Source organism: Lepus europaeus, chromosome 8, assembly GCF_033115175.1.
Source record: "Lepus europaeus isolate LE1 chromosome 8, mLepTim1.pri, whole genome shotgun sequence".
In the NCBI taxonomy this organism is placed as follows: Eukaryota; Metazoa; Chordata; class Mammalia; order Lagomorpha; family Leporidae; genus Lepus; species Lepus europaeus.
In genome coordinates, this window is record NC_084834.1 from 34,575,435 (window position 1) to 34,592,820 (window position 17,386).

The following is a 17,386-nucleotide window of genomic DNA, read 5'->3' on the forward strand; positions in this document are numbered from 1 at the left end:
AAACTCCAAATCACCAAAGAACATTCTTTCCTTAAAATGTTTTCAAAATAAATATGAGACCAATCTTCAGAACAATGTACAACCATGGATTAGTTGAAACCTTTAGGAAGGGGGATAGTTCGGATAACTCTTGTGCTGCATAATCAAGACCCAGGAGAACTGACATGTTTCATTTCCTGACAAAAGAAAATTCAGGACCATAGGGTCTGGCATTTTAACATTTTATCAGAAACTATGAAAGAGAAACAACTATGTAAAACATATGACTCAAACAAACAAAATCCCCAATGTAGAACTCTGAAAATATGCAATCAGTGTTTAATATTCTGAGGATTAAGTAACAAAATCAAAAAAGTTTTTTCTTTTTTTCTTTTTTACTTAACTAGGTTCATTTCCTCTGAATTTTCCTAAAAGTTAAAAATGAACTATCACACTTACTGATTTGACTTTACTTCTGGAAAATCTAATACCTTTCAAAAGTTATAATTTTATTGTTAGCACAAAATTTACTTCCTAACATTTCATTTTTAAAAAAGTTTCTGCAGCCAAAGTTTCCTATTTTTGAATTACAGTACTACAAGGCACATACAGAACTCACCTCCTTCAAAACACACAGAAGATATACTCCCTGAAATAGAATTTTAAAATCTGTGAACAATTAGAAATACTACAGAATTAGCAATATTTAGGTAAAAACATTGCTCCTACAAGATCATGCACCTTTCTTAAAATCAATTCATTCACCACATTTGTATAAATAATCTTTTTTAACATTTGCATTTGAAATGCAGATACAATGATGCTGAAGACAGTACTAAAAAAAACACCTTAAAGTACTATAGCTTGATAGATTTTATGTTAAAATTATTGCCTTCATTAGAGACTGTGCCGTCTCCAGTATTTTAAAAAACTTGAATTTAATAATGGGGTAACTACGTTGAAAATAAAAACATTTTTAGCAATTTTTCCTCACCTCTAGTATCAATTACTTTATAAAGAATGCTAAACGAATTATGTATTTTTATCCAGTAAAACTGAGGGTAACCATTTAAATGCTTCTACCAGATTTAATGCAGCTTAATTAGGGACTAGGTACATATTTTACTCCAAACATTTTTGGTCAAGCATGTCTAACCATAAAAGCAAATGGAATTTTAAGAGGTAGATTTTTTCCCATGATGCATTTGTTGATAAATGTATTGTTAAGAAAATAAAAACAAGCACTGAGTGTGTTTTCTTAAAAGTATAAGGGTCTAATGAAAACAAAAAAAAAAAATATAAGATAGATAATGATATTTGTTACAGTATGACATTTTAACAGTCATAGTATTGGATATTTTGTGACCAGTGCATTTTGGACTCTCTCAGCATCAAAATACGAGTCTGCCAACTGTATTAAATCCTCCTCCACCCCCTCCACCAGTCGGTCCACAGCTTCCTGGTGGGTCATTGTCATCAAATCCATTGGGCCGAAAAGAACAGGAGGCAGATGCAGCTTGTAGGGCCCGTGCTCGAGCATTCAACTCTTGTTCCTAAAATTAAAAATTGTTTATGAAATTAAAACGTAAATACAATGGATGGATATACTACCTATACAAGTTTTCAAAAACTGCTTTAACCTTTAATAAGCATACTTCAAATCAGTAACATTAAAAATACTGACATCAAACCTTACCAAATCCTACTTAGGTATATGATCACCTTTGGAGCAAACAAGATAGAGAACAGAATCCTGACGTAAACTCTCCACAGTGACAGATCCTAAAAGTTACTCTGTTTCAGTTTTCACATCCCAAGTGTTCAGAGAAAATGAAGACCTTAAATCATAAAATCTCAGAAAATATTATGGCTACTGTAATACTCTAATACATTTAAGAATAGATTTCATATATAACACAGAACATAAATACCAAAATGGAATATCAACTCTTCATCAACTGAAGCTATTTTGGAAGTGACTGTAGTAAAATGTATAAGGGGAAGAAGCCTGAATTCCTTCTACACTTTCCTTTTTTTATTCCTCAATAAATATTAAGACATATCTAAAAAATACAGAGAAGTAAAGCCTATTCCCTTTTAGTAGCACTTAAAACTTTCCTCTATCAGAGTATTACAACTTTTATTATAGTCATATTTATGTATATGGTAGGCACGTATTAGATACTCAGTATTAGTGGTCTCAGATTAGAGATTAGGTATATAGCTTCAAAGGAACAATAAATAATGGCCTATGCATCTGGCAAGGTGTAAAACTGGATTCTAAAGCAGGGGGAGGGGGCTACAAATTCCTTGATAGCATATGCAGACTATTCTGGTATGTTCCCATTTTTCTGGATATGTGATTGGTTACAATAAAGTCTAAAAGCCACTGCTAACTGCATAACCCTTGTTAGCAAAATCATCTTTCAGAATTTTCAAAATACAGTTAGCTTTAATATTAAAAACCATGGAGCCGATGTGTAGCTCAGTGGTTAAGATACCTACATTCCACACTGGAGTATGTGGATTTGATTACTGGCTTCAGCTCCTAACCTCAACTTCCCCCTAAGACAGACCTTTAGTGATGGGCTCAAGTAATTGGGTTCCTACCATGTGAGAGACCTGGATTGTGTTCCTGGCTGCCACTTTTGCTACTGGTCCAGCCCCAGCCATTGCAGGCATCTGGGGAGTGAACCAGTAGATGGAAGCTCTGTCTCATTCTGCCTCTCAAAAAATAAATTAATAAAAATTTTAATTATTTAAAATTTTCCTGTGACTTTGCTCCATCTAGTAAGGTAATACTCTTTTAAAACTTCCTGCTAAATGTTTTAGTTAACTATCCTCCTCTCTTTACAAGATGATCAACTTTTCAATATGGAGGAGAAAAACCAGGCTGACTTCTACTCTTCACATTATGGACAACTTATTTCTCAGTAGTGTATCCAGCAAATGCTTGTGTAACTTATAACACAAAATGATCCAGATTACTTTGTGGCTTAAAGGAAACTTTGATAAGAAATTCTTGTAACATTATGGCCTACTTAGTCTCTGATAGGGCTTTTAAAAATTAATTTGTGAGATATTTCTTGAAAATACTTTTTCATCTACTATGTCATTTACAATGTTTATAATTTTTATCCCCTTGTGTAATGTCTACTTACACAGTATGTTTCAGCTGACACACACACACACACAAACTTATTCAATCTATAAAATTAAAGCAAAAAGTATAAATGCTTTACAGGTATGAAATAAGTTACATATATATATTATAAATATATATATATATATATATATATGTTAGAAACAGATACAAAAATAAACAAGAAAATCCTTGTTACATTCTATGCTATTAAATGATCCAAACAGGCAATGAAATTATTACTCTGTATTTAAGAAACAATATTTAGTTGTAGATACAGATGTTCCCCAATGATTTAAAACTGAATGAAAATGTGAGGTAGAGCTCAGCACGTTTTGCTCTCAGAAGCTATGGCAATTTTTACCTAGACTTTGCTATGAAGTGATTCCTTCCCAGAAGCTGTGTTGAAAGAGTCATAGAATATAAAATTAATAATTTCATTGCTTCTGCTACCCATGACATTTCTATTTTAAGACACAGAGCTTCCCATGAAAGTAAATTTTTGTTCTATTATCTATTTACATGCATATATGACTGACAGAAAAAAAGTGTAGTATTGTTTTCAGAAGTTGAGCTTAAACATGTATTAAACAGTGGAAAATCTTTTTCATCTTATGTGTTTTTTTTTTTCATTTTACCTGTTTTAATATAGATGGGAACAACATTGTATTCAATGTCAAAATTAGGATTCTCATAGCATATGTAATTTAAATCACAAAACTATGTCAAATTTTAAAATGAATTCTAATTTTACTTGTAGACTATAGGTCTACCCACAGTAAGGTGCTACTGATGTTTTGAGACAAATAACTTCCAGTATTTAGACTTTTTATTTAGGTAATGCTATTGACATTAAATGAAAAAAAAATTTTTTTTTTTAAATTTTTTTGACAGGCAGAGTGGACAGTGAGAGAGAGAGACAGAGAGAAAGGTCTTCCTTTTGCCGTTGGTTCACCCTCCAATGGCCGCCGCGGTAGGCGCGCTGCGGCCGGCACACCGTGCTGTTCCGATGGCAGGAGCCAGGTGCTTCTCCTGGTCTCCCATGGGGTGCAGGGCCCAAGGACTTGGGCCATCCTCCACTGCACTCCCTGGCCACAGCAGAGAGCTGGCCTGGAAGAGGGGCAACAGGGACAGGATCGGTGCCCCGACCAGGACTAGAACCCGGTGTGCCGGCGCTGCAAGGCGGAGGATTAGCCTACTGAGCCGCGGCGCCAGCCTAAATGAAAATTTTTTTTAAAACTGCACATATAGGAGTGGCCTTCAAAAAGTTCATGGAAAAAGCATATTATGAAAAAGTTGTGCATGGATTTCAAATTTTTTGCACCAAAATAATCTTTTAATTCTTTCTCCAAACTTTCTGAATTGCCCTCAATTATTATTTGTACTGTTCTATACGTATAACAAAAAAGTTAAGAAATTAAACTACCGCCTCCTCCAAAGAAAGGAAATAGACAAAGCAATAAAAGCCAGAAGGTTCTGTTTGTGGGCTGACTCAGAAGAGATGAGGTGGTGACCTTCACAAAGCAATGGTGTTGGTACTTACACAATCTTTCATGAATTCTAACCAAAGGCATATTTTTTTTTCTAATACAGACCCTAAAAGGTAATCTATAGAAGTGAAACTGACACTTTGAGATGTGATGATTTTGAACAGCCCGTATCTCGACTGTTGAACAGTTTTTTTCTTCACATTACTTATTGAACTCTTAGTGTAGGGTTCATCTTATGAGAATAAAATTAATTGAAAATAGATCTTTGTAAAAAATAAGAATGGGAATAGAAGAGGCAGAAGAAGGGTGGGAATGTGGGCTGGAGGAGGGTAGGGTGGGAAGAATCACTGTGGGAAGATTACTACGTTCCCAAATTTGTATATATGAAATGCATAAGTTTGTTTTTTTACCTAGAATTGGAAGGTTTCTAGGTTAAAAAAAAAATTGCTATCACAATGTGACAGTATAAAATACATTAAACATATAGATCAGCCACAGAAGATAAAATACTACAAATTGTTACAATTAGAGCTGATATTTATATCCATTATTTCTTTTCATTTAAAGAACACCTAATGATGGATATAATCATCCCAATTGTCAAAATATGTTTATGGCCGGCGCCGTGGCTCAACAGGCTAATCCTCTGCCTTGCGGCGCCGGCACACCGGGTTCTAGTCCCGGTTGGGGCACCGATCCTGTCCCGGTTGCCCCTCTTCCAGGCCAGCTCTCTGCTGTGGCCAGGGAGTGCAGTGGAGGATGGCCCAAGTCCTTGGGCCCTGCACCCCATGGGAGACCAGGAGAAGCACCTGGCTCCTGCCATCGGATCAGCGCGGTGCGCCAGCCGCAGCGCGCTACCGCGGCGGCCATTGGAGGGTGAACCAACGGCAAAAGGAAGACCTTTCTCTCTGTCTCTCTCTCACTGTCCACTCTGCCTGTCAAAAAAAAAAAAAAATATATATGTTTATGTGCAATACAATGCCTCACATTTGCTTCATTCTTCAATTGGAATTTTTAGGTTGATGTCAGAAATGACTGGAATACAGCTGTTAATAAACTTCTTGCCATAAAAAAATGGAATCCTCAAAAAAAAAAGCGTCTGAGTTTCTAATTGATTATGAGGTATTAAACAAGACAGCAGTTACTCTGATATGCACCAAATGGGCTAAAGATATTTGATAACATGTTTTTTGCATTAAGCAAATTGTCATTCTGACATTTAAAACATTTGCACAACACTGAAAAACTTTATTCACAAAGTATACAATGCTTTTTTATATACATGCTTTAAAAAAACAATGAAAAGAATGGCTCTTCATGCTCAAATATCAGGATGTAGTAAACGGAACTGTAAAATTATTTCGAGTGGCACTGTAATACAAATAATTATTATGGTTATAAAAGTGTTTGGCATTCCAACTGTAGAAATTAGTTTTTTTGCCTTTCAAAATCCTTATACTTCATTTCCAAGTATTTCACTCAATCGTTGATGTAAGTAATCTGCTGCATTATTTCCAAAAAAGTCAAGGTTCCACTAGGCTTTGTATTTTATATCAGAAATTTTCTTACAAATTAATCCTCTTCTCATTTCATCTCTCCAATTGTCAAGAATCATGATTAATAATTAGTGTTTATATGATCTAGTAGTAAGGGCATGGTTAAGTAAATCCTATTTTTACTATGGTTATAAGCCATCTATTAGGTATTAAAGAGTCTTTGGTTGTGAGTCAGTTCTAACAAAATTCTGAATTTCATTTTTCTCTAATTCTTGTTTTTGTATCACCTTATTTATTTCAAAGGCAGAGATCTCCCACCCACTGGTTCACTTCTTAAATGCCCACAACAGCTGGGGATGGGCCTGGGCCAGGCTCAAGCCATGAATTAGGAACTGAATTTGGGTCTCCCAAATGGGCGGCAGGGATCCAACTATTTGACCCATCACCTGCTACCTCCCAGGGTGTGCACTAGCAGCATGCTGGAGCGGTGGGTATAGCTACAACTTAAATCCAGGCTTTCCAATACGGCATATGAGTGTCTTAAGCATTTGCTTGACTGCTGTGCCAAACATTGAGATATTCCTTCAAAAATCAGGCTGGTGTGGCATAGGGTTAACTTGCTGCCTACAATGTTGATATCCCATATGGGTGCTGGTTTGTGCCTCAGGTGCTCCACTTTGGATCCAGCTTCCTGCTAATGTGCCTGGGAAAGCAGCAGAAGTTGGCTCCTGTGTTTGGGCCCCTGCATGAATGTGGGAGATCTGGATGAAGCGCCTAGCTCTTGGCTGTTATGACCATTTGGGGAGTGAACCAGTGGATAGAAGATGTCTCTCTGTTTGTCTCTCCCTCTCTCTGTAACTGCCTTTCAAATAAATAAATTTAAAAGAAAATGTATCATGCGTTCTTACTTGGGTATTTAAAATATAGCAAATCTGATAGCTTTGGAGAAATTTTCCATAAAAATCATAACATAGTGGGCCACTGATTTTTTTATTTTAAAAACATCTTTTAAAGATTTAATTACTTATTTGAAAGTCAAGAGTTACACGGAGAAAGGAGGAGAGACAAAGAGATTTTCCATCTGCTGAATCACTCCCTAGATGGCTGCAATGGGCAGGGCTGAGTTACAATGGAGTCAAGAGCTTGGGTTTCTCACCAGTGTCCATATGGGATACCAGTGTTGCAGGCAACAGCTTTACTCGCTACACCACAATGGCAGCCCCTATTTATTCTTTAAAAAATTTTTATTAATTTTCATTTTATTTGAAAGTGAGTGAGTGAGAGAGAGAAAGAAAGAGGTATCGATTTTCCATCCACTGGTTCACTCCCCAAATCCTCAATAGTCTAATAGTCCAGGCTGGGCCAGGATGAAGACAGGAGCCCAGAACTCAATATGCGTCTCCTGGTGGGGATTCAACTAACTGAACTATTATTTGCTGCCATTCAGAGTGCACATTAGCAGGAAGCTAGATGGGAAGTGGAGTAGCTGGAACTCAAAACAGGCATTCTGATATGGGATGTGGGTGTCCCAAGTGGTTATTTCAATGCTGTTTTCTTATTCAATATGTATCTCTTAAGAACTTTATGACCATGAAATCATTTGAACTACCGAATTAATTTGCCTATAATTTCCATTTCTCTAATTTTACCTGCTGGTATTTTATATTGATAGTTAAGATGGGAAGATTCAAAGTAAAAATACTTTCAGCAAGACTTTTTGTGACTTTAAATAAAATCAATAAATCCTTGAAGAAAGTATTCTTTCATTTCACATGGAGCTTTTATTCCATGGCTTTTATTTAGTAATTATCATCTCCTTGGTTTTACTGTCCAGATCCTTAAAGAGTACAAAAATCTTTTCTTTACATATTGTCCTTCTTAAACATCCCTTAAAATATTAACACAAAGTGGGGCTGGCACTGTGGTGTAGCAGGTAAAGTTGCTATCTGTGGGACCAGCATTCCATATGGGTGCTGGTTCTAGTCCCAACTGCTCTACTTTTGATCCAGCTCTCTGCTACAGCCTGAGGAAGCAGAAAAAGATGGCCTAAGTCCTTGGGCCTCTGCACCCACATAGGAGACCCAGAAGAAACTCCTGGCTCCTGGCTTTGGACTGGCCCAGCCCCGGCCGTTGCTGCCATCTGGGGAGTGAACCAGAGGATTGAAGACCTCTCTCTCTCTGCCTCTGCCTCTCTGTAACTCTGCCTTTCAAACGATAAATAAGTAAATCTTTAAAAAAAAATTTACACAAATGTCTTACAGGAATAAATGGCAAATTCAGCAGTTTTTCAGGGTGGGTGGGACTGAGGAGAAGGTGAGATGGATATTTCCATTTTATTATGCTTTCTGAATTTCTGTATGGTATGATTTTGTAGTGAGCACATCTTTTATAATTAAAAACAAAAGTATCTATGTTGCATCTACTTAGCACTTTTCATAGTTCTTTCACAGTGCCTCAAAGACAATTTATAGAGGTAATGTCCATTTCATATAAATCCTGACTCAAGTTTCAGAATTCTGGGCAGTCATTGTGGCTTAGCAGGCTAAGCTGCTGCCTGTGATGCTAGCATCCCATATTGGTACCGGTTCATGTTCCAATTTCTCCACTTCTGATCCAGCTCCATGCTAGTGGCTTGGGAAAAGCAGCAGAAGATGGCCCAAGTGCTTGGGCTCCTACACCCACACAGGAGACACGGAAGAAGTTCTTGGCTCCTGTCTTTAGTCTGACTGGGTCCTGGCCATTGTGGCCATTTGGGGAGTGAACCAGATGGAAGAGTTCTCTTTTTGTTGCTCCCTCCCTTTGTCTCTTTAACTCTGCTTTTCAAATAAAATCTTGGAAAAAAAGTTTCACAATGCCTCAAAAATGCATAAGTTACATTTTAAAGTTAGGGTACTAATTTAACCACTTTTCAACTGTTTAATATATTTTCTATGAATAATGAAGCTAGCATTGCAACTTACCTGCAAATATAGTTTATTGTCTTTTGTTATAGCATCCATAAGTTCCTTCTGTAGAGGTGGGTCTCCATTTACCCAGAGTCCACTGGTTGGATTATTACCACTTAAACCATTAGTGCTATTCTGTTTTTTATACAAAAGCACATATGCTGTGTCCTTTGGAAATCTACTTGTGATTTTTTGGACTGACTGAAATGAAGTAAATGTCACTCTGCTGTCATTAAATAAAAACCATTCTTTTGACATTTCCTTATTTTCCAAATCCTGTTCAAAGATTGCACTGGGACTCTCTCTCCCTAGTAAATGACTCTGGGAGGATGCTAAGGCCAGAGTTTCAGACTGGTGGCACATCTGGTATGTGGACTCCGTGCCTGTGATGTTTCTGGCATAAGAATAGTAATGCCCACTCTCAGAGGACACACCAGAGTGAACAACAACAGAACTTAATAGATAGGGCACCAGTTTGGGGCAGCAAGCATCTTCAGTTCCAGAAGGCTTTAATTTCTTAGCTAGGTTCTCACTAATGTCAGTGAAGTCAACATCTACAGACCAACTTTCTGACAATGAAGAGAAAGAAGTAGTTCTTTTAACTGGCAACTCCAAAACCAGTGGCAGTGACACATTGTCTAAAATTTTTCTTCTCACATGATACTTTTGATCATATGAAAATCTCAGGAGAGTAAGAATAAGGTATTCAGGTTCCTCTGTGATTTGCATAGTTTTCTCAGCATTCTGCAGAGAGGCACAGTTTTCACAATAATATTGGTTGTCATCAGTAAGAATCTCTGGAGCCAAAAAATAATTTAGTAAGTCAGTTACTGAAGGTGTGGTTTCACCTCCTGGTTTCTGAGGTACATCTTTATTAACGAGAATCTTGTTAGATGCATTGGGTACAGAAGTGTTTTCAGTACAGTGAAACTCATCAGGAGGACTGTGTATCGTTCTTTCATTCACAACTGAATCGTGGACAAAGGCAGCTGTTGCTGGATTATACACCACTGGTTCTTCTGAAGGACCAGATACAATGGTGCGGAGCAGGCCGTCGTCTTGTATATCAGGTGATGATGCTAGGTCTTGGAAAGACAAGTTCTCCACAGAAGAGGAAGGACAAAAGGCAAGCGAAAGATCTGTAAAGGCTTCCACTTTTTGTGAGGTACTCCGGCAGTTCAAACAACGTATATGAGTTTGTAGCTTTCCTCCAAACATTTTTTCTATTAAAGTCTTCTCACCATCACTTGTGCAAGGGGTCTCTGTTAGTGCAGCTGCCTTACTGACTACTTCCTGTAAAGAAGTTTCAGTGCACCCCAGGCTTTCAGAAGACTTGTGCAAGGACTGAACTTTCAATATCTTTTCTTCTTCATGGAGCCTGCAGGAGAGTGTATCATTATATAGCTAATTCACTTAAGCTTAAATTTCATTTCTATTTAAAAAATTATAAATTTCTATTTATAAAAGCAGTCAAATTATTTTCAACAAATATAATGCTTAATTTTAAAAAAAATCAAGTTTCTCCTGTTTTAGTCAAGAATAACAGTAGTTTGATAATAAAGAAAAGAAGTTAGGGGGCTATTACTAGTCTATATTCTCCTATTTTCTTACAGTACATTTTATAATACTTATTATAGCTCATTATACTTGCATATTTGCTTTAATTATTATCTTATTTGTCTGTCTGGCATCTCATAGAAAAGTGTGGGACAAAGAAACCTCTGAAGATATCTTTAGCTGAATGAAAGAAAAGGTGGTACATGTTAAGCCCAATTAACTTTATCTGTCATTCATATAATAGAAGAGAACAGACAGGAAGATATAGATAGTAAGTATTACTAATTAAGGTAAGGAGACAGTAAAATATGCCAAACTCACAGTTAAGAATTGGTCCAAAGCAGCAGCTCTTAGCTCTCTGGTCCCAAGGCCCCTTTATAAAAACAACTGAGGAACCCAAGAACTTACACCTATTTGATAGTTACTGGACTCACAAACTAAGAATAAAAGTAAAATATTACATTTAAAAATTAATAAACCTACCACATGCTATTGTAAATAACAGCTAAATGAAAAAGTTATAATTTCTAAAATAATTAATTGGCAAGAAGAATGGCACTGTTTTATTTTTCAAATATTTTAAATATCTGGCTTAACAGAAGACAGCTGGATTCTCCTATCTACTCTGGACTTTATCTATTGCTATGTTTTTCTGGATGAAGTATGTGAAGAAAGTCTGGCTTCCCACAGATATGTAGCTGGAAGACAGAAGACCTCACAGACTTCTGAGAGTGTTTTGGAAAACCTTAGGGGTCCTTTGAGAATTGTTAGCCTACAGAAAACCTGAAAAGAAATCAAATGAAAAACGAAAGGAAAATATACAATAGATGCAAGGGTGTTTTAAAGATCAACAGTTGAAATATGTTTTTTAAAGGTAGTAACAATATTTAGTAGAAATAAACTGTTATTAGAAGACACAGTTTAATAAAAGAAAACACTTTTTTACCTGTCTAGCAGAAACCTGAGGTATTCAGAACAGTCTTGCTGTGACCTGGGAGTAAACCACGGAGGTCTGGAAGCCTCGAAGAATATTCGAGGTGCATATGCTTCCCTCTTTTGATGGTGGTAGAAAAAATACAAGAAGTTATTCTCACAGAATGAACCAAGTAACTGAAATCTTAATCTATGTTTAATGAAGGGATGACATTAGAATACAGGTCTAACTCTTAATATAATAGCTCCTGGTATTATCTGTCCATGACAGTCATGTGTTTGAGTTTATAACTTTTTGAAAAATTAAATCTGAAAAAGATAGTCATGCATACCCTCTTCCAGGCAAAAATTTCCTTGACTGGTTTTATGTAATAAATGTGCAGAATGTGAACATCATTAGGAACCTTACTGATTTTGTGTTTAAGTAGAAAGGCAGGTTCGTCTATTGGTTGATCATGGACTCCAAAGTAATCCAGGTGCAACTTTTACATTTTGCCACAACAAATGATAAGATGTGATTATAATTTGAAAATTGGAATTCTAATATTTCACTATTTGTGGCATAAAATAATGTAGTCTTTAGTTAAAAAAAACCTTTAACTCAATCTGTCTATAGCATTTAAGAAGGAAGAAAGGTTAGCACACTTGTTGAGCATGGGCTGCAGAGCCATTTGGGTCACATCTGATCCTGCTGCTTGTCTACATGACCCTGAGTTGTAACTTAGGCCATTTCTTCAGTAAAATGGGATATGCTGTATTATCTGGTAAGATTTTTTTGAGGATTATGAGATAAAAGACAGCACAGGGACTAGAAAAATTTAAATGTTTAATAAATGCTAGCTTATTAATTATAAGGAAAAAAGACTTTTCGATTATATAGGACATGTACCCACCCAAAATCATCCTTGTGGTTCTGATACCAGAGTCTCAATTGTGACAGAACTTTAGTTAAGCTCTCTTGTTATAAGGTCTGATTTACACCAGTTAAAAAGGTTTGGTATAATGTGAAGTTTATAGACAATTACGAATGATCACATATACATACTACACAGATATACACTCACCTGTGTATGAGCCAGAAAGGCAAAAAGGTGCTGTAATTTTTTCATTAATGAATTGCACCCATTTAGATTTAAAGATAGTACTTGTCTCCTGAAGCTGAAAGAGAATAAGATATAATAGTTTATATATATATGTGTGTGTACATATACACACATGTATTTTTAACAGAGCTAACAGGAAGTTAGCTCATGAACTCACTGTCTTCAAAGTAAAACTTCACTTATGTGATGATCCTTAACCTAACAAAGGTACTTACCAATAATACAGTGACGAATAAAGGAGAAAGACAATAAACAAACACTGTGAGCCTGGCAATGGCCTATGTGTTTTCATGTATTATTGCTATTTTCTTAATTAGCAATAGAACTAGATTATTGATTTATAAGTACAGTAAGCAACTTCCATTCTTTCAAATTGAAATGATATAAAGAATATGCTGTCATAACTAAAAAGTCATGAGTTTTTTAGAATATGGTACTACCACAGCATGGAAAAGGATAAACTACTAAAAAATAGTTTAGGCTAATTAGGTATCCATTTGGAAAAAAAAAACTGGGGTTAGATAAGCTTTTACATCATCACAAATGCCACACAGGAATAATGAGCAAAATGTAAAATAAAATACTCAAGTATTTCAAAGAAAAAGAAGGGGGAATTTAGAGAAAGAAGGCTTTCTAAAATTCATATGCTATAACTGAAAAATGGGAGAAATGTCTACATAAAAGAAAAGATTATAAATAGAGCACTCCACAATTTTGAATCACATGACTGCAGGAAAGCAATGTAACAGGATTATCATCTGGAATATATGTAAATAAACATGAGAAAGGAAAAGATACAACAGAAAGATGAACAAAGAACAGCTCATTTAGAAGAGAAACACAAATGAACAGAGAAAAATCTACAATGGTTAGCAGTCTATAAATTAAAACAAAAAGATATTTTATATTAGATAGATAAAATTTAAGACTGATTATATCAAGTACTGCTTAAGGGGTCATACTACTGCTTTTCTGGAGAGCAATCTGGCATACTCTATTAAAAAAAAATTCTCTATATCTGTGTATGGGCAGAGAGCCACAAAATCTAGTATTCAAAAAAGAGTACAGTTAAATAAAGCCCAGGACACCCATGTACCTAGAATGAGATAGATGTGTATTTCTCTAACATAGGAATATTTTCAACATAAATTATTAAATGATAAAAAGAAGTGGTTGGAAAAGAATATACAAATAGAATTCCCTGCAAATATTTTGTAAAAAAACAATGCATTTGTTTTCATATTAGATGGGAACATACAACTTCCACACACAAACACACACAAAAGGACTGGAACAAGGCACACAAATTTGTTAACAAATTCCCTTTGATTTTTTGGCTATGTTATTCTAGATTTTTCTTTTAAGCCATGAAAAAGAATTCATGTATCACCTAAGAAATAAAATATACTGTCTTTCTACTCTAAGACGGTATTATTAATATACAATAAGATATGATCTTCAAATTGTTCTTGCCAGTTACAACTGCTTTGGATCTCTGCTTTTCCCTGTAATTGTAAAATGAGATAGCTGAAACAGATGACCTCTGGTGGTGAGATATGGATTTTTTCAGTCTTAAGCCTATTAACACTATGTCTAATAGTATATTTTTTCTTAAAAACAAAAAAACCAAATATAAGCAAATTAAGATAGAACACTAAACCAAACCAAAAACACCTTGGTGCTGATGGTATAATCTGAGGTAAACAATACAATAAAACTAATTCTACATCTAATAGTTTTTGTTTACTCTAGGCAGGCATAAGAATTTATAAAAGCTTGACACTCAATTTGTAAACATCTTTGGGCAAATTCCACAAATACTAAGGAGAAAAATTTTGCCTTCTGGAAAAACTTATCATCAGTTTGTGCCTTTACAGACAGCATTCACATAACTAATACCCTCTGACTTCCTATTTGCTTGCCTGCAGAAGAAAATGGATTTGAAAGTAAACTCGTAACAGGGCAAAAGAACATGTCTCTTTATACGTTGTTCAATAACTATCATCTTGGTTCTCAAGCAGAACCCAAACTTCTTTAAGTAGCAAAAAACAGCTTGATCTCATAAAGAGCAAAACACCTCTAAGCTGATAAAACTAAAATATGATCCCCTCAAAACATATACAGTTTAAAAAATACACTGTCTTATGGAATAATAGAAAAGTATACTACAGGATTTAACACTCTTTGGAATAGGCTCAATCAATCCCTCAGTTACACTACTAAAAATCAACTCAAAAAAATTTTAAAAAGTCATTGGACAGGTGTTAGGGTGTAGCAGGTTAAATGCTGCTTTAGGGGGCCAGCGCTATGGCATGGTGGGCTAAATCTCTGACTTCGGCACCAGCATTCCATATAGGCACCGGTATGAGTCCTAGTTGTTTCTTTTCTGATCCAGCTCTCTGCTATGGCCTGGGAGAGCAGGAAAAGAAGGCCCAAGCACCTGGGCCCTGGCACCCATGTGGAAGACCCGGAAGAAGCTCCTGACTCCTGGCTTCGGATAGGTCCAGCTCTGGGCGTTGTGACCATTTGGGGAGTGAACAGTGGATGGAAGACCATTCTCTCTATCTCTCCCTTTCTTTGTCTTTAACTCAACTTCTCAAATAAATAAATAAAATCTTTAAAAAAATGATGCTGCTTTGGATGCCCATATCCTATAATAGGAGTGCTGTTTTGAGTCTTGACTCCTCTGCTTCTGATACAGTTCCCTGTTGGTACACCTGGGAAGCAAAGGATGATGGCTCAAGTACTTGAGTTCCTGCCACCCACATGGAAGATCCAGATGGAATTCCTGGCTCCTGCCTGCATGAACCAGTGCATAGAAGATCTCTAAGTCTCTCTGTCATTCTGCCTTTCAAATAAATAAATCCTAACAAGTTTTGGCATCTAAATACAAAAACTGATACAAATTCCTGATCACAAAGTTTCAATCTGAATAAGGCAATTATATGGAAACATTAACATTTATGTCATGTATAAGAAATAATGTATAAACAACTCCAAGATATTATAGCTCATCAGCATAACTTAAAATGAAAGGTTCAAATTTAAACTTACTCTGTGGCCATAAACAATGCTTGTATAACACTATTCATATAACACGTATTTCCCAAGTTAATAAGACCAGTTTTCCCAGTTTCAGATTTTCCAGAAAGTCTAGACAAGCAAGATGCCAAAGAATTGGATTGAGAAGTCCAGGCACTTTGATTGAGAATCAACTTAATCTTCTCTTCACTGGGCTTAGGAAAGTCCTAGATATCACAGAGAAAAAGCTTTTAATAGTAAAGTAAAAATTATTTTTGTTGTTAAATTAACATCATAAAGATTTTTCTATTGAGATTTAAGCTTTCTTTTCTCACAGTTAGTTTTGATAATACTGACAAAATAAAACATGAAACTACACTACATGGCAAAAATAAGTATCTCCAAAAGGAAGAGTTTTAACAAGTTTAATACTCAAGAACCAGGAATTCAAGACACATTTGAACTATTTATGTTATCTGTTTGAGAGAAAAATGTCCATAAAGCAAAACGTTTCAGATCAGAGAATACACTGTAGTGCTATTTAAAGACAGTAGAATGAGGGTTTTAACCTAGCATATAATTGAATTAAGAACATATTGATTTCACATTTCAGAATGAAAATAAGAAATGTGTCATTTTCATTCACTACAAATATTTACTCAGAGTTAATCCTCAGAAATAAAAGCTCAAAGTAATTAGGGGATTAAAAATGAAAGCATCTAAACACAATGACCCATGCTTCTGAAAAATAAACCTCGATCTCACGTTTAATCATATAGAAAATTATTATAACACATAGATTCTTCTGATCAGCTTTGTGAAGAATGAGATTAAGTTTTTAATGTAGATGGTTTTAAGCATAAGTAGAGCACTTGTGAATAAGGAAAACAGATAAAAGCATTTAGGCTTTTCCAGATTGCTAACACTATCTGGTACTTGGACCTTAGAAAACAAACATTTTGGGGCTGGTGCTGTGGTATCCATATGCCCATATGTAGTATCCCATATGGGCACCAGCTCCAGCCCTGGCTGCTCCCCTTCTGATCCAGCTCTGTGCTCATGGTCTGGGAAAGCAATGGAAGATGCTTGGGCCCCTGCACCCATGTGGAATACCTGGAAGAAGTTCCTGGCTCCTGGCTTCAGATCAACACAGCTCTGACCCCTGCAGCCATTTGGGGAGTGAACCAGTGGATGGAAGCCCTTTCTCTCTGTCTCTCCCTCTGTCTGTAACTCTGCCTCTCAAGTAAATAAATAAAATCTTTGAAAAAAAATTTTTATGAAGGAATTTTAATCTTCAGGTTGTTCTTTGTTGACAGTAGGAAGTGCATTCTCTGGGCTGAGTGAGCCTTTTGCTTCTTCTAGGAGTTAATTAAGCCTAGCTGAGTTAAATTTGCTATTTTGCTATATCCTGATTATGTGGTAAGCTAACTAACAGGAAATTGTGCTTATTGAGACCCATTCTTCAAAAAATTAGGATCAACGCTTTTCTGGATCTATTGTCTATATAAAGTTGAAAAACAGGGTAACTCCAAATAATTCAAGTAAAGATTTGACCAAATATGGACATCTATGAATAGTACATGGCAAAAATAGAATAAAAAATGGGGAAGGAATGAAAGTATTTTATTAAATTATATTTCCTTGATTCTAATTTGTACTTTGTATATTTTATTTGATTTATTTTTTTAAGATTTATTTATTTATTTGAAAGGCAGAGTTA

General features: G+C 35.7%; 1 protein-coding gene across 2 annotated transcripts in view; it reads right to left on the bottom strand.

Moving 5' to 3' along the window:
- Nucleotides 1-298: 298 nt before the first annotated feature.
- USP38 (ubiquitin specific peptidase 38) overlaps nucleotides 299-17,386 on the bottom strand; it is a 32,263-nt gene continuing 15,175 nt past the window's right edge. For both annotated transcript variants that reach the window (XM_062199559.1, XM_062199558.1), the window contains 5 exons: nucleotides 15,700-15,893; nucleotides 12,607-12,700; nucleotides 11,556-11,662; nucleotides 9,068-10,430; nucleotides 299-1,532 (listed from right to left, as the gene is read on the bottom strand). In XM_062199559.1, coding sequence (XP_062055543.1) covers nucleotides 1,371-1,532; nucleotides 9,068-10,430; nucleotides 11,556-11,662; nucleotides 12,607-12,700; nucleotides 15,700-15,893 — 1,920 coding nt within the window. In that variant the 3' untranslated portion in view covers nucleotides 299-1,370. The remainder of the gene's footprint in view (nucleotides 1,533-9,067; nucleotides 10,431-11,555; nucleotides 11,663-12,606; nucleotides 12,701-15,699; nucleotides 15,894-17,386) is intronic.